The sequence below is a fragment of the Eucalyptus grandis genome, chromosome 3 (assembly GCF_016545825.1).
Source record: "Eucalyptus grandis isolate ANBG69807.140 chromosome 3, ASM1654582v1, whole genome shotgun sequence".
In the NCBI taxonomy this organism is placed as follows: domain Eukaryota; kingdom Viridiplantae; phylum Streptophyta; class Magnoliopsida; order Myrtales; family Myrtaceae; genus Eucalyptus; species Eucalyptus grandis.
The window spans coordinates 4,008,862-4,034,152 of record NC_052614.1 but is presented as its reverse complement, the minus strand read 5'-3'; the positions used below and the strand labels follow the sequence as shown (position 1 = coordinate 4,034,152).

General features: G+C 39.4%; 1 protein-coding gene across 1 annotated transcript; it reads left to right on the top strand.

Annotated features, from left to right (window-relative positions):
* The first annotated feature begins 11,056 nt into the window (after nucleotides 1-11,056).
* On the top strand, nucleotides 11,057-24,757 carry LOC104429133 (disease resistance protein RUN1-like). Its single transcript, XM_039310511.1, has 12 exons — nucleotides 11,057-12,051; nucleotides 12,169-13,249; nucleotides 16,044-16,343; nucleotides 16,440-18,796; nucleotides 20,802-20,877; nucleotides 21,117-21,265; nucleotides 22,274-22,420; nucleotides 22,521-22,690; nucleotides 22,764-23,293; nucleotides 23,393-23,531; nucleotides 24,290-24,429; nucleotides 24,533-24,757. Exons 1-4 carry the CDS (start codon nucleotides 11,294-11,296, stop codon nucleotides 17,418-17,420), a joined length of 3,120 nt encoding a protein of 1,039 aa, XP_039166445.1. The 5' UTR covers nucleotides 11,057-11,293; the 3' UTR covers nucleotides 17,421-18,796; nucleotides 20,802-20,877; nucleotides 21,117-21,265; nucleotides 22,274-22,420; nucleotides 22,521-22,690; nucleotides 22,764-23,293; nucleotides 23,393-23,531; nucleotides 24,290-24,429; nucleotides 24,533-24,757.
* Nucleotides 24,758-25,291: the final 534 nt, after the last annotated feature.

Sequence of the window (25,291 nt, the reverse complement as noted above, 5' to 3'; positions counted from 1 at the left end):
AAGTATGTCGTCAACATAAATCATCAAGTAGATAGACGACGTACCTTTTGTCAAAGTGAAAAGAGCATAATCATGCTTGGACTGCTTGTATCCGGCACTCATGAGTGCAATAGTAAACTTGGCATACCACTGCCGAGAGGCCTGTTTTAAACCATAAAGAGATTTGCGGAGACAACATACCTTAGACCCCCCCTGTCTCCGTAATCCTTGGGGAAGATCCATATAAATCTCCTCTTCCAAATCACCATGAAGAAAGGCATTGTGGACGTCCATCTGATGTAGTGACCAGTTGCGAAGAGCAGCAACCGACAAGAAGGAACGAACCGTGACAGCCTTGGCTACTGGAGAGAAGGTCTCATGGTAGTCGAATCCTTCTCGTTGTGTAAACCCTTTGGCCACCAATCGGACCTTGTACCTTTCCACAGAACCATCTGCTTTATATTTAATTTTATATACCCATTTACAGCCAATGGGCTTACGATGATGAGGTAATGACACCACATCCCAGGTGTGATTGTTAATCAACGCCTTAAGTTCTTCTTCCATGGCCTTTTGCCATCGTTGATCATGTACAACCTCATGATAACTAGATGGTTCTAGTTCCTCAGAAATGCGACTAATGCAGCATAAATGGTCTGGTGACAGTTGATCAAAAGACACATAGGAGGATATAGGATAACGAGTACCTGAGGACTTTGATGAAGAACATATATAGTCTCTTGTCCAAGTTGGTGGGTGAGTGACTCGACCAGATCGTCGAGGTGGCTCATGCAGCTCGTCTGACGAAGTTTCCTCAATATGTGAAGGTTCGATGGAATTGATTACTTGAGGTTCCTCTTCGATGAAATCCTCCTCAATTGGGTGGCCAGTGGAATGCTCATTAGGTGGCGAAGGTGATGGTGATGCTGCATGTAATATCTGTTGTGGTGGAGGAGAAGTAATAATATAGGATCCTCTAGAAGATAGATCTTCTTATGACAGAAAATTACGAGTAGTGTCGACATCATCTCCAGACGTGGAAGCAGAATTCCGGAAAGGAAAAATATCTTCATGAAAAACCACATCTCTACTGATAAAGAAATCCCCAGTAGATTTGTCATAAACTCGATAACCCTTTTAAGATTGGCATACCCCATGAATATGCACGGCCGAGCACGAGGGCTCATTTTATCCCGAGGCCCTACTGTAGTCACATAACAGAGACAACCAAACACGCGAAGATGACTCAAATCTGGTTTCTTCCCATATAAAAGTTCAAATGGAGATTTTCCCTTCAAAATTCTAGATGGCATACGATTTATTAGATACGCTGCAGTGACTACACAATCTCCCCAAATCCTCTGGTATAGATGCCTGGAATTTGAGAGCCCGCGCCACTTCCAAAAGATGGCGGTGTTTTTCTCAACGACTCCATTCTGCTGTGGTGTATAAGTGCAAGTACTTTCATGTAAAATCCCATTTGAGCTAAAGAATGACGCACATTCACCACTGAAGAATTCCTTTCCATTATCAGTACGAATCCGACGAATTGATTTTCCAAACTGAGTTTTGGATAAAGAGATCAAGATTCTAAGATGAGATAGAACTTGATTTTTTGATTGTAGGAGAAAAACCCAGGTGGCACGTGAGAAATCGTCCACAATTGTGAGAAAGAACCGTGAACCGTCATGATTTACGGTATGATATGGTCCCCATATATCAGCATGAATTAAGGAAAAAATGCTGTCAACGCGAGTGTTGCTATTTGGAAAAGAGGAACGGGTTTGTTTCGCTAAAGGACAAATAGGGCACTGAGGGCAAGGAAAAAATGCAGTGTGACCCAATCTTTTATGATGAAGGAAATTTTTATTGCTGTCAACATTACATATGGATTTATTGAAAGCAACAGAAGAGGAATTAAAATTGGTTGGAAGATCAATCCAAAAATATAATCCTTGATAGATTCTACCCAAGCCCATCGATTGCCAAACGAAAGGGCCTGAAATAGACATTTATCGTAGTCAAACAAGGCACGACAGAGTTGTCTTGACAGGCTTGTGAAACGGATATGAGATTAAATTGAAAACTAGGGACATAAAGGACATTTTTAAGGCTAATGAGTGGGCTAAGATTTACAGTTCCGGTCATATCAACAGTTGTGGTATTTCCATTCGGGAGTTGTACTGATATAGGAAAGGATAACTTCTTAACAAAGGGAAAAAAATTTCTGATTGCGTACAATGTGATCACTAGCTCCAAAGATCAATAATCCATGCATCCATTGCAATTGAGTTCATCGACAATAAGAAATACCTCGTGAAACTCCCCGCCTTGTCGAAGCATCCAATTTCTTTAAAGCTTCCATCAGCTCCTAATATTCTCCATGAGAAATTGATTTGTCTCGCTGATTTTCCCAACACCCGTAAACAGTTGAAAATTTTCCTTTCTCCTTTTCGCCGGGTTTGCCATGGAGCTTCCAAAGAATTTTCAATCGTGTGGTGTGGGCGTTGCGTAATCACAATATAACTTACCCTTGCCCTTTTGATAACTTTTTTCCGAATGAATTGGGCCTATTCATGGCATGGGCCATCGTTGCTCCATACGGCCCATCGGAGATTGCCGCGAAATTTCCTCGCGGCCCATCGGAATAAAGGGAATTTCGCTCGCGTGGGTCGTCTGGCCCGTATGCACTTGAGCCACGGTAGCCGTTGGATTCCACCCTCACTTTGCCTCCAGAACCGTCTGATTCACCGCCTCCAAGAAACATTTGTGGACCGTCCGATCGATCAAACACATCGTGGCCGCCTGTTGCTGAACGATATCCCCTAGGGTTTTCTTTGTGAAACCCTAGAGTGGTTTCGTGCGCCTCTCTTCCTCCCGTGGCTCTCTGTAGCGGGCGAGAAAATTTCTTCGCCACCAGAGCCACGCTGTCGCCATTCTTCCCGTAATCGGCTGCTCTTTGTTGGCTTTCTTCTTGAACAGCAAGTTGGTAGATGTGGCCGAGGGCGGCATCGCTCCATGGTCAAGATCTCGTGACCTAAATGAGAGGTAAGCTTCATTCAAGATGAGCAGAAAGCGTATCGCTTTCTCTCGTCCCGCATCCTTTTGTATTGCTATAGGATGGGTTCTCGCCGCTGAGTTTCTCCTCGGCGCCTCCAACTCGTTCCACGACCTGAAATTTTGTTAAAAATCGCAGCAAATGACATATTTCCTGTTTTAAATCGAGATCTGCGTCAAAGAGAAAATTTTAACTTGATCTAATTTTCCAAACATCTCTTTGATATTTTCCCAAATCTGTTTCGAGTCCTCCGTTGGGGGAAGAGCGGCCGCGACCTCGGGAGCGATGCGCTTCCGACCCATGTTCGGACTAACCGATTGCATTTCTTCCAGTCGTGCCATTCGCTCGTCTGGATGGGACCGGAACTGCCGTCGATAAACCCTCTTTATCTTTCGTTACCAAGTGCACGCCGGAACTCGCGCGACCAATTTGAGTAGTTGTCTGATCCAGTTAACTGTTGAGCAATGAGTTTTAGTTCTGGTCCGTCGGCATTGGTTGTGAAAAGAGGCTCCCCGGGTTCCGGCCGATCGCTGGCAGCGAAGGTCTGCCATGGAAGAAACCCTGGCGGTGGGTTTGGGTAGGGATTTGCCGCAAAACCCGATCCGCGCCCCGGTTCAAAGATCCGCATTGGAAAAACGGACCCGGGTAGGGATTCGTTCCCACACCCGGCTCGATCGACCCGCCCGTCCGCCGAGGATTGGTGGTTGCGCCCGCCCCCGTTGCCGGTTGGTAGGTCTCCATCGCCGCACACCATCTCGATATCCCTAGCGATGATGTATTTGGATTAGTTCCATAGTACCAAGAATACGGTACCCATGGGTAAGGTGGCCCTCAATAGGGATGCCCCATATTAAACTGAGCCGGAGCAGTTCCCCACTGCGCATGCTGAGGATGAATTTGTGGTGGCTGAATTTGTGGTTGAACTTGCTCCTGAGATACTGTGATTATTGCCGAGGGCTCGACAATCTAAGGAGGTGGTGACGGTATCGTCTCTTCAGCGGATCTTGAGGTAAGTGCTTGTGGATCTGTCATGATGACAATTTCCTAAAAGATATGCAATAATTATGTTTTGCAGGTTAATCTGAAATTGGATAAAGATGGAGGACAGCAGGCTGTTCTGTTCTGCGAGAGTTGCAGCAACAAGGAAACAGAGAAGACTAATCTGTTCTACGAAAGGTTGCAGTAACAGAGGTGCGAAAGCTATGTCAAGATCGAGACATGCTCTGATACCATGTAAGAAACTCAAATAGAAGTGTAGGAATTGTATCTTACTTCATTGAATTGAATAATGTTACAGAGATGTATATATCATACAATTGGATTGAATAGAAAAGTAAAGAAAATATTCCTAAGAGAACAAATATTTCTAGTCCTAAAATAATTACAATCCAAATCAATTACAATATTCAGTCCGATTCCATATCTTCAAGGCATATCTTCTTTCAACAATTTCCAATGATAATTTTTTCTCATGTTCAGTGATAGTTAATCTACTGCTCAAAGGCTGTCACTACTCTACTTACAGCTCCATGAGGGAAAGTGTAGCCAAAATTTCTCGAACAAAAAATTCACCGAAGCCCACAATTTCGAAGACAAATAAATCCTTAACTTTGGGAGCCTTAGCTTTAGCCTCATGTGCAATTTCAAGAGCTATATTCTCCCAAATAGTTCCCTACTATTAGACTTACAACATACATTGATTTGTTGATCCAATGATGCCCCTATTGCATGGAAGTTTTTTTTTTTTTTTTTTTTACTGCACGGAAGTTCAATCGAAAGGAAATAAGGCTCTACGGACGAAACTTCATGCGGACATTCTTGGGAACGTACTGATTGCGTCGGTTCTTTAAAATGATGCCCTTGCTGCACGGAAGTTCAATCGAAAGGAAATAAGGCTCCGCGGACAAAACTTTGCGCGGACATTCTTGGGAACATATTGATTGCGTCGGTGCTTTAAAGTTCTTTTGGACTGGTCACATGGACAATGAAAAGGAAGAGGGCCATGATAGCCTTTGAGACTCAGAAAGAACAGCAATGGGGCTAGTTGAGAAAAATCATTGGTGAATACTTTCTAGTAATGTGGGGGTTCTCGTCTCAAAACGGATAGTGCTAATGTTATCTGGGCCAAAAATCAAAGAAAAGTAAGTAATAACATGAGTGTTTGATAGTTACGTTTATGATCTTTTGTCATTTGCCAAACTACATAAGTTAATTAAAAGTAAATTTTGTTGATGTGCTTGCAAAAAAAAAAAAAAAAAGGAGAGAGAGAGCATAATTTCTTAGAGGTATGAATTAAGCTTATAAAATGAAACATGTTTCATATATATAAATACAATGGATATATCTTATCAGATAAATGTAAAAGCGATTTTCCATAACACTTACTTTCAATGGGTAATTGACGGATGACACTTTTCATGAGGGATGTCTATCTTAACTTGTTTTTGAACAATATTCCTTTTATTTTTTCACTTTAATCGAACTAAATATTTTCTGGCTTTAATTCAAGGGGCGTATAATTACTTTCAATATTACAGAAATCTCTTATTCTAATGAAGATAAAGTATATTTCTTGAATAATTAATTCTTGTGATCACGGTAATATAATTATAGTGGCAATATAGCTAATATGTTCTTTTCTTTCATTTTCTCCTTTTTCATAATGGGGGTGGTTGCTAAGGCCAGCAGGGAGCGGACGTCGAGGGCGAGGAGTGAGGACCACAAGAACTGCTTTTAGTCAATTAACAATTAAATGTTTTTAGTCAAAATTCGAACGGGTCTCTGGATCCCAATGTGAACACATGAAAGATATGAAACGACAATTCTGCTTCGTCTTCGTCCCTTGCCTCTTGCTTTGCCTTCTACCTCTTTACCGGCTCGAGTACGCTTCCCAGCTCAGGCCCTAGCAGCCGAACGGAGCCATCTTTCTGGTTGACAAGCAAACCACTGTACTCACCCCCTTCTTCCAGTTCCAGCACCTCAAAACTATCCACAACAGTCGAGTCTCACAGAGAGAGAGAGAGAGAGAGAGAGAGAGAGAGAGAGAGAGAGAGAGCTGCAATGGGAAATCGTTTCTCAAAGCGTCCTAGAGACAACGATGCTTCGAGTCCGACCATTTCGAAGAAACAAAGACACGAACAGTCGGAGCAGTGCGAGAGCGAATCGCCTCATCTTCTTCCCTCTTCGGACTCTTTGGAGAAGATCGATTTGCCGTCGGCGTCCGGATCAAATTCTGACCCATATGCTTCATCCACCTCTGTGAATGGAAACGATTACTATGTATTCTTGAGCTTTAGAGGGCCTGATACTCGCAAAGGCTTCGTTGATCACCTTTACCATAGACTCAAAGCTGTGGACCTGAGGTGCCATACAAACCCTGTCTTCAGAGATGATGAGGACCTCTCCTTCGGCGAAAAATACTCGCAAAGGCTTCGTCGATCACCTTTTCCAACTCATGTTTGTACTCCATCCATGCCAGCCATAGATTGAACTTTCATGGACAGTGCACGTTGGCCCATCCGTACGAATGAATTACATGTTTTCATAGTGACTCCAAAGAGCAAATCTCACGAAAGCTTCTAATAATTTCAGCAATATTGCCATATCGCTGCTATTGCATCAGCGTCGCTTCTGAAAACAATCTTGGTAGAGTATAACAAGTTTTTTGACTTAATCATATAAACTTTTATGCAAAATATCAATATAACATTTGTGGCCAATTTCTATCAAGAATTATTGATGTGGCGACCTTATTTTGGATTGTCTAACGGTTTCCATCAAAATTGGTCACCAAAAAAATTGGAATATCGCATAAAGTTTTAGAATTAATTTGGGTAAATATACATTTTAAAACTCAATTGATATTCATATAATAAATTTAGGACTAAGAGGACGATTTTCCCGATACAATAATTGGTTTAAACTACGAAAAAATTCATGAGTATGACTTCCATGGCATTTGGTATGATGCATGTGATCCTGTCTACCCATACTCGTCTTGTTTCCACTTGCCTATCTTTGAGCTATAAGCATTGCAAAAAATTATGGCATGTCTTCAAATTTGTAATTAAAAAAATAGAGGTCATTAATGGTTTGGTTGGAAAATCATTTGGAGGTAACCTTGGAAGGAAATTTGTTCTAAACTAGATATCATTTGTCATTCATTGTTGTCGAGTATGGGAGCATGGTAGTGGGAATGTGAGAAAATTATAATGAGCAACTCGGATCGGGACATACTTAACTGAAGATACATTATGAATACTACACACACACACAAAAGATCGTCACACAATCATCACACACATAATTTATGATTAGCGAGAACTTACATATACTATTACAATTATTTTTCTCACATGCACACAAAAACACAAGGTGAACTCTTATATTTCTTTTCTGCATGTATGAGCCAACTCTTTCTTTTTCTTTTCAATTTGGAGCTCGCAAACTTTGAAAGAACCTGAGCTTTCACAAATGACTGCAAAAGCTTATCATCTTCATGTTCTTGTGAAAGCGTCCATCTGTTGGACGCCTCCCACATTGCTCCCCACTACTAACCCCTACTATTTCCTACACAGTGGCCTCAATAAGTAGACACTGATTTCTGATGGTAGTTTTCGTCGAAGACAAGAATTACGGCAATGCTTGTCAATTTCTGCATATGCTGCACAGAACTTAAATAAGAGCGAATAAATGGAACGTACTAACTAGGGGAGTGTACTGATTGATGGGGGCTATTTAAGCCTCTTTTTCTTCTTTTTTTCTTTTGAACGGCTGGAGGCAACCAACGTGTTTCACATTGATGTCAAAAAGAGAAGGTCTGGGGCTTTGCAAACTCAGAAAGAAGAGGACGGACAAGAAAAACAACAAAGGTCCTCGATTCATGAGATAGAAAGACCAATTTTTTCATTTGCGAATTACAATAATTAAAAAGGCCATTGACCGATGCAGTATAGGGTGTAATTACGTGTCGCGTTACATTGCTTGGTGACCGTGAATGAAGGGATTCTGATCCTTCTTCATTTAAATCTAATTGAAATAGGATATCACTTTTAACTTGTAATTAATGACCGGCCCCACCACACATCCCTTTCCCAATGTAAAGTTAAACGTGTCCTTCATGTTCGCAGCTCATCTTTCTATCATTTCCTTCTTTCTTAGTTTACTATTTCTCTCTCTCTCTCTCTCTCTCTCTTTCAATTTTCTTCTTGCAATAGTTCTTTCGCACCCAAACGCAACCTTTTTATTTCTTCAAGAAAATATACAATTACTCTCTCTCTCTCTCCATCGAGAAGAGAAGAGATAGAACGGAATAGGAGGTTCTTTTGGTAGGAAAGAAAAGGATATTTAACGAAAATAAATTAAAGGAAAAGGAAGGAGAAAAGAGGGTGTTGCACTTCATGCGGCAATCATCGAGGCCTTTGCAGTGTCTCAATCCTGAATAAAAGCTTGCACTACTTGCCATATCTCAGTGGTTGAGGCATCATATCATTTCCGATAATAATCTTTCCTCATGTTCAGCGTAGTTAAAGGCCTGTTTGTTTACAACTTGTTTCTGTTCCCAGGAACAAAAATTTCTGTTTTTTTTTTTTTCGAGAACAAAAAGGAACAAAAACACGTTTGTTTGCATTTTTATTCCAAAATTATTTTTTTGTTTCCAGACATTTGAAATAGAAACAAGAAATAAAAAAGAAGTTGTTTCTTATTTTTGAAATAAAATTTAGAAACACTTATCTCTTTTTTTTTTCTTTTTTTCTTTCCTTTTTTCTTTTGGCCAATCGTCGGCCTCAACCATGGCCGGGCGATCGGTCAAGCCGAGGGTCGCCGACCTCGCCGCAGTGTGTCGCCCCCCCGGCGAGGCCGACCTTGCCCCAAGCCTTGCCGGCCGCCGGGTGAGCTCGATCTCGCCTAGATCCGCCTCAAGCCTCGCCGATCGCCGGGCGAGCTCAACCTTGCTCCGGGCCTGAGCCTCACCGTGGCCGGGCAAGGCCGCTAGCCCTTGTTAGCCTGGGCCGCCATGACCAAGGCCTACGACCGGCCAAAAGAAGAATAAATAAATAAATAAATAAAATAAAATATAAAAATAAAATAAAAATATTTAAAATTAAAAGAAATAAAAAAATTATACAAATTTACCAAACGTGTTTACGTTCATTTTTTTCCAAACAAGTTTACCAAACACATTTTTTTGTTTAAAATTGTTCCCGAACAAACGTTTTTTTCTATTTCTGTTCCTGAACAATTTTTAAATAGAAACGTTACCAAACGTACTCTAAGGGTGCGTTTGTTTGCGTTTCGTTTAAAAATTGTTAGGAATGTAAATAAAAAAAAGGTTTCTGTTCCGGAACAATTTTTGAACAAAAATGCGTTTGGTAAACTTGTTCCTAGAATAAAAAATAAACAAACACGTTTGGTAAATTTGTATAATTTTTTTATTTCTTTTATTTTTTCTATTTTTTCTTTTTCTTTTCCTTTTTCTTTTTCCTTTTTTGGCGGCCTCGCCCACCACGGCGAGGCTTGCCGCCCTCGCGAGGCCGAGCCTCACCGACCGCCGGGCAAGCTCGGCCTCGGATCCGGGCGAGATCGAGCTCACCCGCCTACGGCGAGCCTCGACCTCGCCGGGGATGGCGAGGGGCCGACGAGCCTCGCCGTGGTTGGGCGAGGCCGCGCCATGGCCTACGACCGGCAAAAGAGAAAAGAAGAAGAAAATATAAACAAATTTTGTGTTTCTCAAATGTGTTTCTCGTATGTGTTTCGAAATAAGAGACACAAATTTTGTGTTTCTTATTTCTTTTAACTTTTTTTGTTCCTGGAACAAAAACATGTAAAAGTGTTTAAAAACAGAAAAAAACACAACCAAACAGGCCCTAATTTACTGCTCGAAGGCTGTCACTACTCCACTTACAACTCCATGAGGGAGAGTGTAGCCAAAATTTCCTGAACAAAAAAATTCATTGAAGCCCACAATTTTGAAAGACAAAATCCTTAACTTTGAGAGCCTTAGCTTTAACTTCACCTGCAACTTCAACAGCTATATTCTCCCAAATAGTTCCCTACCGTTAGACTTACGACAGACATTGAGTTGTCACCCTTGCTGCACAGAAGTTCAGTCGAGAGGAAAAAGGCTCCATGGACGAAACTTCGTGCGGACGTTCCTGGAACGTACTGATTGCGTCGGTGCTTTAAAGTATTTTGTTTTTTTTCTTTTGGACCGGTAACTAGTGCGTTTCACATGGACAATAAAAAGGAAGAGAGTCATGATGGCCTTTGAAACTCATAAAGAGTGGTGGGGCTGATTGAGAAAAATAATTGGTGAATACTTTCTGGTATTGCGATGGTGGTTGTTGCCTTTGGGCCAAAAATCAAAGAAAAGTAAATAAGAACATGAGTGTCCAATAGTTGTGGTTTTTTTTTTTTAGTCATTTGCCGAACTTTGTAAGTTAATCAAAAGTAAATTTTGTTGATGTGCCCACAAAGAGAGAGCATAATTTCTTAGAAATATGAATTAAGCTTATAAAATGAAATATGTTTCATATATAGATCTAAAATAGATACGGTAGATATATCTTATTAGATAAATGTAAAAGTGATTCTTCATAACACTTACTTTCAATGGATAATTGACAGGTGAAACTTTCCATGAAGAATGTCTAACTTAATTTGTTTTTAAATAATTTTCCTTTCATTTTCCACTTTAATCAAACTAAATATTTTTTGGCTTTAATTCAAGGGGCATATAATTACTTTCAATATTGTGGAAATCTCTTATTCTAATGAAGATAAAGTATATTTCTTGAATAATTAATTTTGGTGATCACGGTAATATAATTATAGTGGCAATATAGTTAATATGTTCTTTTTTCTTTCATTTTTTTTTAATAATGGGGGTGGTTGTTAAGGCCAGCAGGGAGCAGACGTTGAGGGCGAGCAGTAAGGAGTGAGAAGGGAGCACCGCAAGAACTGCTTTTAGTCAATCAACAATTAAATTTTTCTAGTCATTCGAACGGGTCACTGGACGACGATCCTGCGTCGTCTTCCTGCCGAGCCTCCTGCTTTCCCTTTTTCGTCTTTCCAGCACGAGTACGCTTCCCAGCTGAAACTCTAGCAGCCGAACAGAGCCATCTTCCTGGTCGACAAGCAAACCACCGTACTCACCCCCCTTCTTCCAGCACCTCAAAAACTATCCACAACAGTCGAGTTTCACAGAGAGAGAGAGAGAGAGAGAGAGAGAGAGAGAGAGAGAGAGAGAGAGCTGCGATGGGAAATAATTTCTCAAGGCTGGGAAATTATTTCTCCAAGCAACGGCCCAAGCGTCCTAGAGACACCGGTGCTTCGAGTCCGACCCCTTCGAAGCGACCAAGACCTGACGTCCTCGAAGAATCGCCTCTTCTTCCTCCCCCTTCGGACTCGTCTGAGAAGGTCAATGGGCCGTCGGCGTCCGGAGCTAATTTTCTTCTCCCCTCTTCGGACTCATCGGAGAAGATCAATGTGCCTTCGGAGTCCGGCGCGAATTCTAGGCCATCTGCTTCATCCACCTCTGTGATTGGAAATAATTACCATGTATTCCTGAGCTTTAGAGGGCCTGATACTCGCAAAAGCTTTGTCGACCACCTCTACCATAGACTCAAAGATGTGGGCCTGAAGTTCCATCCAAACTTCGTGTTCAGAGATGATGAGAGCCTCCCCTTCGGTGAGAACATTGCTGCAAATCTCCTCGGTGCAATTGAGCACTCTAAGGTTTCAATCCCAGTCATCTCTGAAAATTATGCTGCTAGCGAATGGTGCCTCCGCGAGCTCATTCATATTATGGAATGCAAAGAAAGTAGAGAACAGATAGTCTTGCCTGTGCTTTACAAGGTGAAACCCAAGGATGTGCGACACCTAGGGGGCAGCTTTGGAGAGGCCTTTCGAATCCATGAGCATCGTTTTGATGAGGAGGTCAAGCAACAAGGACCGACAGCTCTGAAAAAAGCACTTGATCTAAGAGTATTCGAATCAGAGGAATTTGCTGATGGGTATTTTGTTTTCCTTCTTTTAACAGATCATTGTCCAAAGAATTTTTCCATTTATCATCCTTAATCCTTGTTTTGTGGAGCCATTTATAAGTTCTCTTGTATTGTGTTGTTTGACAGGTGTGAAGGGAAATTAGTAAATAAACTTGTAGAAATAATAGTGCGTGAGCAGCAAGCTGATTTTCATCCACATCTTCCCGTGAACTTGGTTGGAATTGAGGATCGTGTGGCTGAGGTCATGAAGTTGGTGGATATTGCTTGCCCAGACACTCGAATTATTGGGATTTGGGGGATGGGTGGTATCGGTAAAACAACTCTGGCTACGATAATCTATAATAAGCTTTTTAACAAATTTAAGTGCCGCAGCTTTCTCCAGGATATTAGAGAAACAACTAGAAGCAAGGGCATGGAGTATGTCCAATCTCTAATGATTTCAAATCTAACAAAAAATCCTGAAAGTAGAGTGCATGATTCCAAGACAGGGATTACAATGATCCGATCAAGTTGCGAAAAGAAGGTACTTATTCTTCTTGATGATGTAGATCGTCGAGACCACCTTGAATATTTGATTGGACATTGCAATTTCGAGTCAGGAAGTAGGATCATTATTACATGTCGAGATAAGATCCTCTTGAAGTCTGAATATAAAATATATGAACTCAAAGAAATGAACCACAAAGAATCTTTCCTTCTATTTAGTAGATATGCATTTGAAGAGGAACAACTTCCCACAAATCTCGCAACTCTTTCTAGAGATATTGTTGCCACCACAGGAGGTCTTCCCTTAGCCCTAGTGGTTATAGGTTCACTTCTCAATGGAGTAAAAGATCAAATGGCGTGGAGAGAGACGCTCAAGAAATTGAGGAATACACCTGATAAGACTGTAAAAGAAAAGTTGAGGATAAGTTACGATACATTAGAATATAAGCAGCAGCAGATGTTTCTAGACATTGCGTGTTTTTTCAATGGAACTGACAAAAGAATTGCTACTTACCTATGGGAGGATCTCAAATTTTACCCAATAATCGAATTGCAAGTGCTGATTCACTGTTCATTAATAAAAATTGATGGCAATAATCTATTGAGAATGCATGATCAATTAAGAGATCTAGGAAGAGCTATTGCCCGTCCAGAAGATGTGAAGCCTTGGCATTGGAGCAGACCATGGGACGTGGAAACTACAAAAATTCTGGGACGCAAGGTAACAATCATGTGTACTTTTTGTGTCTCCCAATGTTCTCTAGTGGTAGTCCCTAAAATTATTGTTGTCCTTTTTCTCTATATCTTGGACCATGTTCAACATGTTGTTAGCATTTTCTTGGTAAAAGCTACATCCACTTTTGGCCTTTAGTCCATGAAAAGTTTGCACTCATGATTATGAGGCTCAGAAGAGGGTTTTGCTCTTTTGTCGTTTTAACATTTTTTTTTTTAGCATATTTGTTACTGCTTCTTACTATATTACTTGTTGAAAACAAGCATCATACGGGTTTGAAAATTTACCTTATGCCACTTACAAATCCGGTTCATCACACTCTAAAACGCATGAGAGTCTATAACTGTATGCCGATTGATTTATGTTATTCAACCAAATAACGAAAACTTTATTGCCGATCATTACTTTGTTGTCTTTCATTTTATCTTCCCAAAATATATCAACAATATAGTTTTTGAAGTACGTCGGTGTGAGGATATATACATGGATCACATGTTATACACCCTTTTCACTCTTGAAATTTTACTTATGTATGATATATGTGATAATCTCCTTCTCCAAGAATCAAATACATTATTTTATATTCAATTTCCAATTGCGAATACGTGCAATTTGCTCGTGTGTAGGTTCTACTTTTTATCAACAAAAAGAAATTAAATTATTTGTACCTAAACTATTGGCTATCAACTTAAGATTATGTTCAATTTCAAGTAATAAGATGTTATGCAGTGGTTTTATATGTACGACGAATCTATACAATTGTTTTGTAGGACTTATTATGCATGTTCGTGATGTAAATCCGATATGACAATGTAAATGCAGAAGTACATGTGCTTAATACAAAGAAATTAAAGATTTAGTTTAAATTGCATTACTTAGTGAATGTTAAAAACATAATTTTTTTTAGTCATCTAGAAATGCACCATTATGTTATTAACATGGTTGGGTTGGTTGATAACTTGAAACAACACTACATAATTTGGATGCCTCATAATCAACAATAAATAGAAAACTCTTATTTTCTTTTCACTTAAAGGACCAATAAATTTTAGAGAAAATAAATTCAAATTCTCTATTGCAACTTTGGCTTTTCTTTTATTGGCGCCTATACCAAGTACCAACTTGTAGTCAAATTAACAAATTACATGAAAAAGATTGTTGGAAGATTGTTCAAGATACATTAATTATAAAGGAAGTGGCATAATTCACGTTTTTTTAATTTTAATTATGAGTTCTGCACGTGCATCATGGATCAATCGTGTTCATAGAACTCACTATATTTCGATACGTGACGTGACAACGTAAGGCTATTCTACCAGTTTTCATAATATGTCCTAGTATACATACTGGTGCTATGCATTGGTATTTTTGGCACATAATTCAACATGGTGCAAAATTAAATAACAGTTAATTAAGACAGAAGAAACTAAATAACAACCGACATATGATTTTGTAGGTATTCATCCAAAGTAATTTTCAACCAAAAATTGAAAAAGCAAAGATCAAAATTAAGAAATCAAATTATTGTAGGAAGTACGTGACGGAATAGTGAAAGGTGAAAGAGATTGTAATCTCCTCATATCTGCCCTTAGTGTAATACGATATCCACCTCTATTCTGTAAAGTAAGGATTAATTGTTCCTTCACACGCACACACACACACTAACAAAGAGGAGAGAAAAATCTATTGTTAGGTATTAGGAAGAAAATCAGATAATTAAATTATCAAATAAAAATATATGAATTAATAAATAAAGGTTAGCAATTATTATTTTTTGCTCCTCTAGTTATCTTATTTGATAATTTAAGGAGCAAAAAATAATAATTGCTAACCTTTATTTACTAATTCATATATTTTTATATGATTGGGTGAATGCAAAGATGCACAAACAAATTCTTAAAATCAAGTCGAATTTCACTATTGATTGGGGAAAAATGATGATTAATTGAATAGTACACTCATCTTAGAGGAAAATTGTCCAACCAGTCATAAATTTATTGTACGAATCTCAATTCAGTCATGAACTTACTAATTTTGTCAATTTAGTATTAAACTTTTGCGCAAAATTTCAATGTAGTCTCCTAGATCAATTTTTGCTAGAAATCGCCAACATGGTAGTCCAATTAGTTTCGGTTATTCTATATGGCGCATTGACACATCAGTGATTTCCCAAAAAAATCAGCCGAAAATACTACATTGAAATTTCACGCAAAGGTTTAAGACTAAATCAATAAAATTGATAAGTTTATGATTGATTAGATGATTTCTTCCATGTCTAAGGATTAGTTGTTGAGCTTTGGGCTTGAATATCCAAAAATGAAAACTCAAGTTCAATAGACCAAATTCTTGTTTCCTTCTAGCCATATCCCAAAACCAAAAATATTTTATGAGTAGGAAGGGAATGCATTGTCATCCTTTATGAATGCATAAGTCTGATTAGGTACTTTTTTGTTTTTGAAATGTGTAACAGTTCTCACATATGTCAAAGGGACACCATATTTAGTCAGTCCTCAATCTTATGTATGTTACAAAATTTAATTTCAAAGTCTATAAGAATACGAGATTGATTTCATATAGGAATTTCACATAAAACATAAAAAAATTGGGGCATACAAGTGAAGATCAACATATTACATGATCATGTAATTGTTGAAGATCAGATATATCGCTTTTGCCCTCTAAGTGTAGACAAAATGCATCGGCCACAATAACATGTAGACTATACTAACAAAAGGAGGTTGGATGGTATTTACAATCTTCAATTTTATTTTATTTTTTGTAGGAGGAAAATGAAAATATTGAGGCACTACGTCTAGATGAAAGGGGCTCCAAAGAGTTCATAAAGCAAGAGAGCTTCAAAAAAATGCCTAACTTGAAGTTCCTTCATGTGAAGGATGTGGACTTTGATGGAGATTTCGAAGGATCACTTGTTGAATTAAGATGGCTAAAGTGGCAGGGGTGTCGCAGCGACTCTTTCGAGGCGACCAACTTTCATTTGGAGAAATTAGTTGTACTTGAATTATCTGGTGATCATTACTGTCGTGGTATTAGTGAAAATTGGAGAGGATGGAGTTCAATTAAGGTAAAGATGAAAAAGGCTTTTTCTTTTGTTACATTTGATGATAAACTATTATATTTCTAATTGCTAATCTTGAAACATGTTTTTTTTTTCTTGTAGATGGAGAGGTTGAAAGTTCTCAATCTTTTGCATTGCCGTTTACGGAGCATCCCTAATCTCTCTGCGTTTAAAAATTTAGAGATGCTAATCCTGAATTATTGTGATGAATTGGAGGAAATCGACTCTTCCATTAGAGATGTCAAGTGTCTCGTTTCCTTGAAATTGAGCTATTGTCAGAGTCTCAAGAAGTTTCCCGAGCAACTAGGTGAACTAGAAAAATTAGAGGAACTTGTTGTAAACCACACTTCAATAAAAGAAATCCCTCCATGTATAGGATCTCTAAAGAAGTTGAAGAGGCTTATTGTTGATTGGCCTTTGATAGGAGGGTTGCCATTAGTACGAATCCCTTCTTCAATTGGTAAGTTGAGAGAGTTGCTTGAGCTATACTTGTCATTTACAATTATTAAGGAATTACCCGAATCCATTGGGGAATTGAACAAATTAAAAATTTTGAAGATTTTTAATTGCCACATAAAAAGATTACCAAGCTCTATTGGGAAATTGCAAAGCCTCCAAGAGCTCCTGGCCTCCGACTGTCAGCTGATGGGAGGAGAAATTCATTTGGATAAAGGTGGATTGTCTTCTCTAAAGACCCTTGATTTACAGCTCTCAAAATTTTCTGGCTTGCCGGAAAACTTAGATCAGCTTTCTTCTCTCGAGCACCTCGATTTAGGTGGATGTGGAGAGCTTGAGTCACTCCCAAAACCTCATTTTAGCTTATCATACTTGCGGGTCACCTGTCGGAGCAATGAGCTGCCATCGCTCTCTCACCTGAAGCATCTACAGGAGCTCTCCCTTGATTCTTGCAAGTCTCTTCAAAGTATCCCATCACTCTCTCACTTGGAGCGTCTGGCGACGCCGAACTTTATGGTTGCGACTCTCTTCAAAGCATCCCAGAGCTCTCTCACCTGGAGCATCTACAGAAGCTCAAGCTTTGGATTTGCAAGTCTCTTCAAAGCATCCCATCTCTCTCTCACCTGAAGCATTTAAGAGAGCTCACCCTTCAAGATTGCCGGTCACTTCAAAAAATCCCAGAGCTTCCCTCCCCGCATACGAGACCTTCAGGTTGGGAAATGTCCCAGATTGGAAAGGTTGCCAAAGCTTTCCGATTTTGAATTTTTGTTAAATTTACATCTCGAGGATTGCTATAGGCTGAAGGAATTGGATGGACTGGAAGATTTAAAATCCCTAAGAAGTTTGACCCTATCCATACACACTGGCTCCATCGGCTACGGCGTTGATGCAGAAGATGGTAGATAATCTCCATGCGATACGAGGCCTTGAAAAATTGGGATCCCTCAAAGTGCTGAATATCTCCGGGCACGAGCACATTCAAGTACTGGACCTTTCAAAGTCGGAGCATTTGGAGTGGTTGGATGTTAGTTATTGCGAAAGCTTAATTGAAATTCGCTGCCCTTGTAAATTCCTGAGGTGCTTGAAGAGGGCTGGGTGCAAGTCACTCAGGAAATTACCCGACTTTTTACCTCACAAAGAGCAAGATGACTGAGGTTTGCGGGAGTAAGGTAGGATTTTCATGAGGAAGCCAACAAGGTTGCGGAAGATGTGGTGCGATTCTAGGCATTGGGGGTAAGAAGCAGAGGAGGGTGGAAATCAAGCACAGAGAGAAGGGGAAGGGATTGAGGGGTCCAGCATCATCTGGTGGTCTGTTTCTTACTTACAGTGGACGATGATGGGACGACTGATTCCAAAGTGAGATTCATGCTCACATGCTCTGCCAGCTGAAAAATTGGGATCCCTCAAAGTGGTGGATATCTCTGGGTGCAAGCACATTCAAGTACTAGACCTTTCAAAGTCGGAGCATCTAAAGAGGTTGGATGTTAGGGATTGCAAAAGTGTAGTTGAAATTCGCTACCCTAGTAAATTCCTGAAGTCCTTTGATAGGCGTGGGTGCAAGTCACTCAAGAAATTATCAGGCTTTCAGCTAGAAGCTGGCTAAGGTTTGCAGGGCTATAGTCGGATCTTCATGAGGAAGCCAACGAGGTTGCGGAAGAGGTGGTGCGATTGTGAGCATTGGGGTAAGAAGAGGAGGAGGGTGGAAATCGAGCACAGAGACAAGGGGAAGAGATTGAGGGGTCCAGCATCATTTGGTGGTCTGTTTATGTCTTACTTCCAGGGGACAACGATGGGACGACTGATTCGAAAGTGAGATTCACGGTCACATGCTCCGCTACCTAAGAAATGGAATTTGACTTCTAACTCACCCTCTCACTGATTACTTTGACCCTTTGTGCTCCAACTTGAAATGGAAGAGATAGAATGCTGGAGGCGAGAAATCTGGTGAAGGATCTTCACGTTAGGTCTTCATTGCTTCCGGTTGCCATATCTTCAAAGTCCAGGTGATTAGACCCCTTTTAACATTAATCCGCTCTTGTAGCCGATCGATCGATTTATTCATCGGTTGATTCTTGGTGTGATTGGTGCATGTGCATTATGGTGATTTGAGGTTTTTAGTCGCTATCGTTGGTCTGATTTTTGGATGTTCGATGTCTACACACAAAGGAAATGGTATGAGACTAATTCAAGCTTTTATGCATGTTCAACGAAGCATGTTTAGGCCCCGTTTGGCAACACTCCAAACATGTGACTAATTCGATTTTTGTTCCTAATCGCCTTTGGGACGAGAATTGCGTTTGGTAAAAATTTTGTTCCCTGAACAAATTTGTTCCCAGAATCGCTTTTGGAGTAGATTTGAGAATAAAAAAAAAAGTTGATTCTACGTCCGAGAATCAAAAAAGAATCAACACAATAAAACTCTTATTCTTTCCTTCCGCCATCATGCGACCGCGCCCGCCGCCGCCCGCCACCGTCCGCCGCCACTCACCACCGCCGGCTGCCGGTCCAGTGAGCTCGCCGGAGGCTCGCCCGGCCACGACGAGGTCCGGCGAGCTCGAACCGGGCCGGGCGAGGCCCGCTAGCCACCGGCCGAGCTCGCCTAGCCTAACCGGCGACCGACCACAAGAAGAAAAGAAAAATAGGAGAAAAAGGAAAAAAATGAAAAGAAAAATGAAAAAGAAAAGGAAAAAAGGTAAAAAGGTAAAAAAAAAGAAAAAGAAAAAGAAAAAAAAAAAGTAGAAAAAAATTATTTAAAAATAAAAAATAATAATTTGGAACAATCAATGGACACGTTATCAAACGTAATTCTATTCCGAATAAAAATTTTAGACATTTACCAAACACGTTCTTTTACTCAGAATCGCCTCTCGGAAACGTAATAAAAATAATCATTTCTTATCGAATCGGTTCTCCCGAGAACGTAATCGTTGCCAAACGCGCCCTTAGTTGTCTTGTTATATTTATTAGCTTGCGATTCCTGTTAGGTGCAGAGATCTGCTCAGTTATTCTCTTCTACCAGTTTGTTATGGTGTAATGAGATAACTATTAATAGCTTTCAATTAGGTTTCATGTCAATGGTGGTGAATTTTCCTTGGGTTATCTGATCGGTTGTAGAGCATGTATAATAGGATTATCAGGACATATGAGCCTATTACAGGTTTAGGTTGATGTTATAACCCTGTCTAGGTAGTGTGGAAATTGACTGTAGAGTTGTTGAAATTGATGTGAACTAACTTCAGACTGAACGGGAAGATTACCTTGATTGATGAGGTTCTACTTTCATAGCCATTTTTTCTTGTTCTCGGATCTTGAAGCACCTTGAGGGGTGATGAGAAGTGGAAAGATGAACAATCTCCTGTGAACCATTTGTTTGTACCCATGATCCAAAGTAGCATTTTCTCCATGAGTATGTGGAAATTCCTTCTCATAAGATTCTCCGAAGATGTCCTCACTCATCCTAGTTAGCTAATAACATAGTGAAAAGGTGTTGAAGGCTACTAATTTCATATGGAAAATGATGCTAGTGTCTGAATTGTTGTGATGATGATATGGCTTGTTCATTTTGTCCTTACTTTTTCTTTGCTAGCTTTCTAGTTGAATGGAATTGCTCCTTATCTCCTTCTGACTGTCGGAAAATGCAAAAGCTTGAGCTGCGATAATAGAAGTCCATTGGTTTCTTCTTTCACCAGGGGTTATTGGGCTCTGACATTGTGGTGTGTTTGGGAGAACTTTTGCTTTCAACTTTCATCTATACCATTGTTTTAGCATTTGCAATGTGTCTTTTGTTCAATACTCAGTGCTTCAAACCTTCAGAAAACATAAAACTTTGCATTTTATGGCCAATTATAGCAAAATAATTATTTTCTTGCTGACAAGGTCGGGAAGTACCTTTTGATTTCTAATGTTGAAATGGAAACACCATTAAATTTGTTTCTATTTCCATGGTTGGTTTCCATTCTGTCATCCTCTGTATAGATCCTCTATAATGTGATGGTCTTGCTTTTGAAGGTTACAAACTCTACGCTAGTCGACTGTTGCCCGCACCAATGTGAAATTCAGAGTATAGAGTTGACTGAATCTGACAGTAAGTGGCTTTTCTTTTAAAGTTATCTGAAGATTTCAGTTCACAAAAAGGTGTTGAAGAATGACGCTGAGTCGTGCTTGAGAAATATCTGGTGGTTGGCCAGTTCAACTATGAATTTGAGAATTGCGTCTCCACTGGGGATGGGTTATATTTGATGCAGGGTGGAGACTGCTTTCGCCAACTTATTGTCCGTTCCTTAGCTTATCAACGTTTTTCCTTTTCTCATGTTGGGCATGAAGGTTGGTCCACAATTGAGCCGTGCCCTCAACCGCTGGTGCTGCATTGTTTCGTCATGGAGTCTCTCCCTGATTCGCCTGCAAAGACTCCATCCGTGCTATTTGGGAAGCTTGATTGTGGAATGGTAAGGAAGAAGATCAATCTAGGAATGGTAAGGAAGAAGATCAATCTTTGGAGCTTAGTTTGGAGGCTTTAGACGTTGCTGCCATAAAATAAGCAACATACGTTTTGTCCAATTTGATTGTTGCAGATAATTATGTGTCACTGTTCAAATATGCTTTTGCTGAACAAGTGTACTCTATTTTTACATTAATACATAAAAGGTTGTTTGGGGTGTTCATCTGCAAGTTTAAATGTGGGTTGGTAGATGAGTTACTGATTTGGTGTTCATTTTTATTCCTAGTAGTTTGGTGCAGTATGTTGTGATTGACTTATTGTGATGAATGTTACTATAATACTTGGGATTTGACCAAGTAAAAAAGAAATTCTGGGGCCTGTGAAAAAAAAAACAAAAACAAAAAAAAAAAAAGAGAAGGTTGAAAAGTCAACTAAACAAGGGAAGTGGACGTCGGCTTAAGGGGATAAAAAAGAAATGCTCGGCTCCCTCTTAAACTGAGAACTCATGTAGAAAGAAAATGGAGAGAAGAGAGAGAGAAAAAGATCTGATTCTTGAGATCTCTAACATCTCCTACTAAACAAAAAATATAGCAAGTATAGTGCCATTTTCTATGGAGATTACCTGCTTTCATTAGTATTTCCAGTTTGAACGGGGCTTTTCTTTGACATGTTATGATTTTCTTGTCTTAATTCCAACAACTGGAGGAAGTTGTTTGAGCAAGGTATTTGTAATGCTTCACTTTTATCTAGCTTGTGATCATGATACGAATAAAAAAGATCAGATTGCCTCCAAAAGGATATTTGAGGTCTTAAGTCAAATAGTACGAGATTCTTCATTCTCGATGTCATATCAATTTGTGCATGTTTGAATAAAGTAATACTCCTCTCCAAATTCTATGAAGTAGAGAAATTCATTATCTGATGGATTATGGAAATTGCTTACGCATATGTGGTCTTGATTGCATTTTATTAATTCGTTATTTGGTCATGGAAGTAGGCATTGAAGGTACCATAAACGTGTTCTGCATTTTCTCAAAGCCAGGGCACTAATGTCAAGATGATGAATCTCCATGGATCTGTATCAGACTTTGCTCATCGCTTAGTATGCCAATGTGAAGATTGCTCTCTCTGAAGGCAGATACATGGCCTTGATTAGGCTGAAAGTATTATCATCAACGGTCGAAACCCAGTATGAATCATGAAGCCACCTTTTCCTTGTTTTTCTTCATGCCTTTAATTATCATTTTGCAAATTCGTACCTTAACATCATTCGCAATTTATTACTTCAGTTCAGTCATTGTTTGGTGATGACATTGTCTACACCCCATAGGATTTCCACTGTATTGTGGATAACATTGTGGGATCCAAACCAGAAGTATGGAGGAAGCCCTTAAATCAATCGCATTGCTTTCATGTTTTTGGGATAAACATGACAAGTAATCAATGGGTGGCTAGAAAGGTGATTTGCTTAAGCCCTTTAATGTTTGAGAGCTGATCTAGATCTCTAGTTGCCATATTTTCTTGATCTACAGCTCAAATCCGAACGTTTTGCTACAGCTGCCATTGAACGGAATTGGAAAGTCACTCATACAATAATTGTGGTTTCAGCCAGAAATGTGCATTATTTTTGGCTTGGCTAATGGTGGGGACAAAAAATCTGTGGAGCTTGAGTACTACCTTGCTGCTTATGGCTCTGCAAAGAAGTGGGAGGAGCTTTGCATGTGATTTTTAATTCTATGGAGAGCTTAAATGGTACCGCATCAGAAGCAAGCATTTCCAACTACAACTGTAATCTTGACATAAGAATAGCTCATTGGAAATATTAGGAGTGCAAATTGACTTGGTAGATACTGGTCATGTTGTTTTATTATCATTGGCATAGTAGTTAATGTGTGTCTTTGAATCCTGATGAGAGAAATCATGTTCTTTTATTTTCACCTACACATAGAATACCAGAATGATGGTGAACACATGTGCCCCATGTAGAATTATGAAAAATATTTGCATGACAACAGCACGACAAAGATCAGATTTTGGAGATCATTCGTGTTTGCTGGTAAATGTAAATATAGCAATTAAGAGTAGCTACTTCACATTAGTATTTTCAGTTTGGCATGGGGCTTTTTGTGTCGATGTCTTACTATTTTCCTCTTATTTCAAGGACTCTTGGGGAAATTGGTCGACCATGTGAATGTGATGCTTCAGCATCATCTGGCTTGTGATCCTGTGGGAAAGAAAATAGATAAAAATGCCTTTGAAGTACATGACATTGCATGTCATTATACATCATCAGTCATGGAGTAAGACTCCTCATCCTTCACATGACATGAATATGTTTTTATGCATACAGAGTATTACCTTCTTCCATGTTCTATTAAAGTTGGTTACCTAGAGGATACGATGTTTATTATGTGATTCTTTCATTCGTTCATGCATAATAAAACAGAACTTCATTCATTGTTAGCAAAAGTTCAACCCAAAAGCTTAAAGTATTAGTTAGAGGTAGATTGCATGGATATAACCCCTATTGATACCCTTTATTTCAACCAATGTGGAATAACACTTCTAAGGATTGATTAATCATGGCAAGTACTTAGGGTTATGTGGTTTCAATTGCACTTTTAGTAGCTTATGTCCACTTATTTTGTCATGGATTAATAAGCCACTGGAGACACCATCATAACCTTGTTACTTTTCTCAAATCCAGGACCCCGATGTTTTTTTTTTTTTTTTTTTTGAGCAAACAGGACACTGATGTTGAGATGATGAAATATCCAAGGATCTATATTCCACTTTGTTTGTCAATTGAAGTGCTAATACATAGATTGCTCAATTTAATGGTGGAGTTATGGCCTTGATTCTGTCAAAAATAACATCACGTACAGTGGAAATCTAGTAGGAATCATGTTGCGCTCTTTCTTATTTTTCATCATGCCTATATTCATCTCACATGTTTGTACCATCAGTCAGTGTCTTTATGTATCGAATTTGCATCCTTCTATTCGTTCTTCATTTGGTGATGACAATTTGTCACGCACCTGATGCTTTAAATGACCAGGAGCTTCGCTGTAATTTCAGCAATGGTGTGAGCTCCGAACCAAATATCTGGGATATGGATGCAAGAGGGACGTTCTTTGAGCCAATTGCGTTGCATTGTGCTTTATGAGAGGGGGCTGTCCATCATAGTAATGAAAACAGGTGCTTTACCTCATTGCTGGGACGTTTGAGAACTTATCTGGATCCATGAATGCCCATCTTTTCGTGAACTATTACTTAATCAGATCGGAATACTTTGTTACAGATGCCACTGCAGCAGAACAGAATTGGAAGTTTGACCTACCAAGTACGAGAGGACTGCCGAAATGACCAACTACAGTCCCAGCTAGGAATGTCTACCATTTCAGTTGTAATGATACTTGGTAACTCCTTTTTCTTTTGTTTTTACTCGAAGGATGCTAATTTTCCTCAAAACTTTGGTTGTGTTACTTATAAATTTTTCATAAATATCGTGATTTTGGCTCTTAAATTGTACTTTATGATATTTATGAACATGCACATAAAGATTGCAATTAATCTCATGTAATTATAGCGAACAATACCTATTGGTTAATAGTTTTCCCATTAGATCCTAATCCTCCTCAATCAGCCATATGTACCCAACGATACCTATCATTAACACCTCCTCGTTCTTAGATGCAGGGGAAGGCAGAGAGATTTGCAGAGCACACCACTTGGAGATAACCGCTTCAGGATCAAAGCAATCTTGTTGGAGTAGCTGAGACTTTCTAGAAAATGGCTTTAACCCATCAAGAATAAAGCTTTGTAATTGTCGCAATGGATTCGTTTGCTCAGAAATTGTTCAATATGTGTGGGCATGGACATTGCCATCCAAATGATAACTTATTAAGTGCTTGAAGAGTTTGGAACATCCCATCTTAAGAATAAATACATATTGATCACTAGATTTCGTTAAGGAGATATATGTCATTATGATAGAATTGGGCTTCCATCGAAATTTCACACGACGCTTTCCTCAAAATGACCATGCAATGGAGCTCGG

Coding starts and splice junctions, on each gene's coding strand:
- LOC104429133 (XM_039310511.1), top strand. CDS start 11,294: ATGGGAAATAATTTCTCAAGGCTGGGAAATTATTTCTCCAAGCAACGG. Junction 12,052..12,168: donor TCAGAGGAATTTGCTGATGG/GTATTTTGTTTT, acceptor GTTGTTTGACAG/GTGTGAAGGGAAATTAGTAA. Junction 13,250..16,043: donor CAAAAATTCTGGGACGCAAG/GTAACAATCATG, acceptor TATTTTTTGTAG/GAGGAAAATGAAAATATTGA.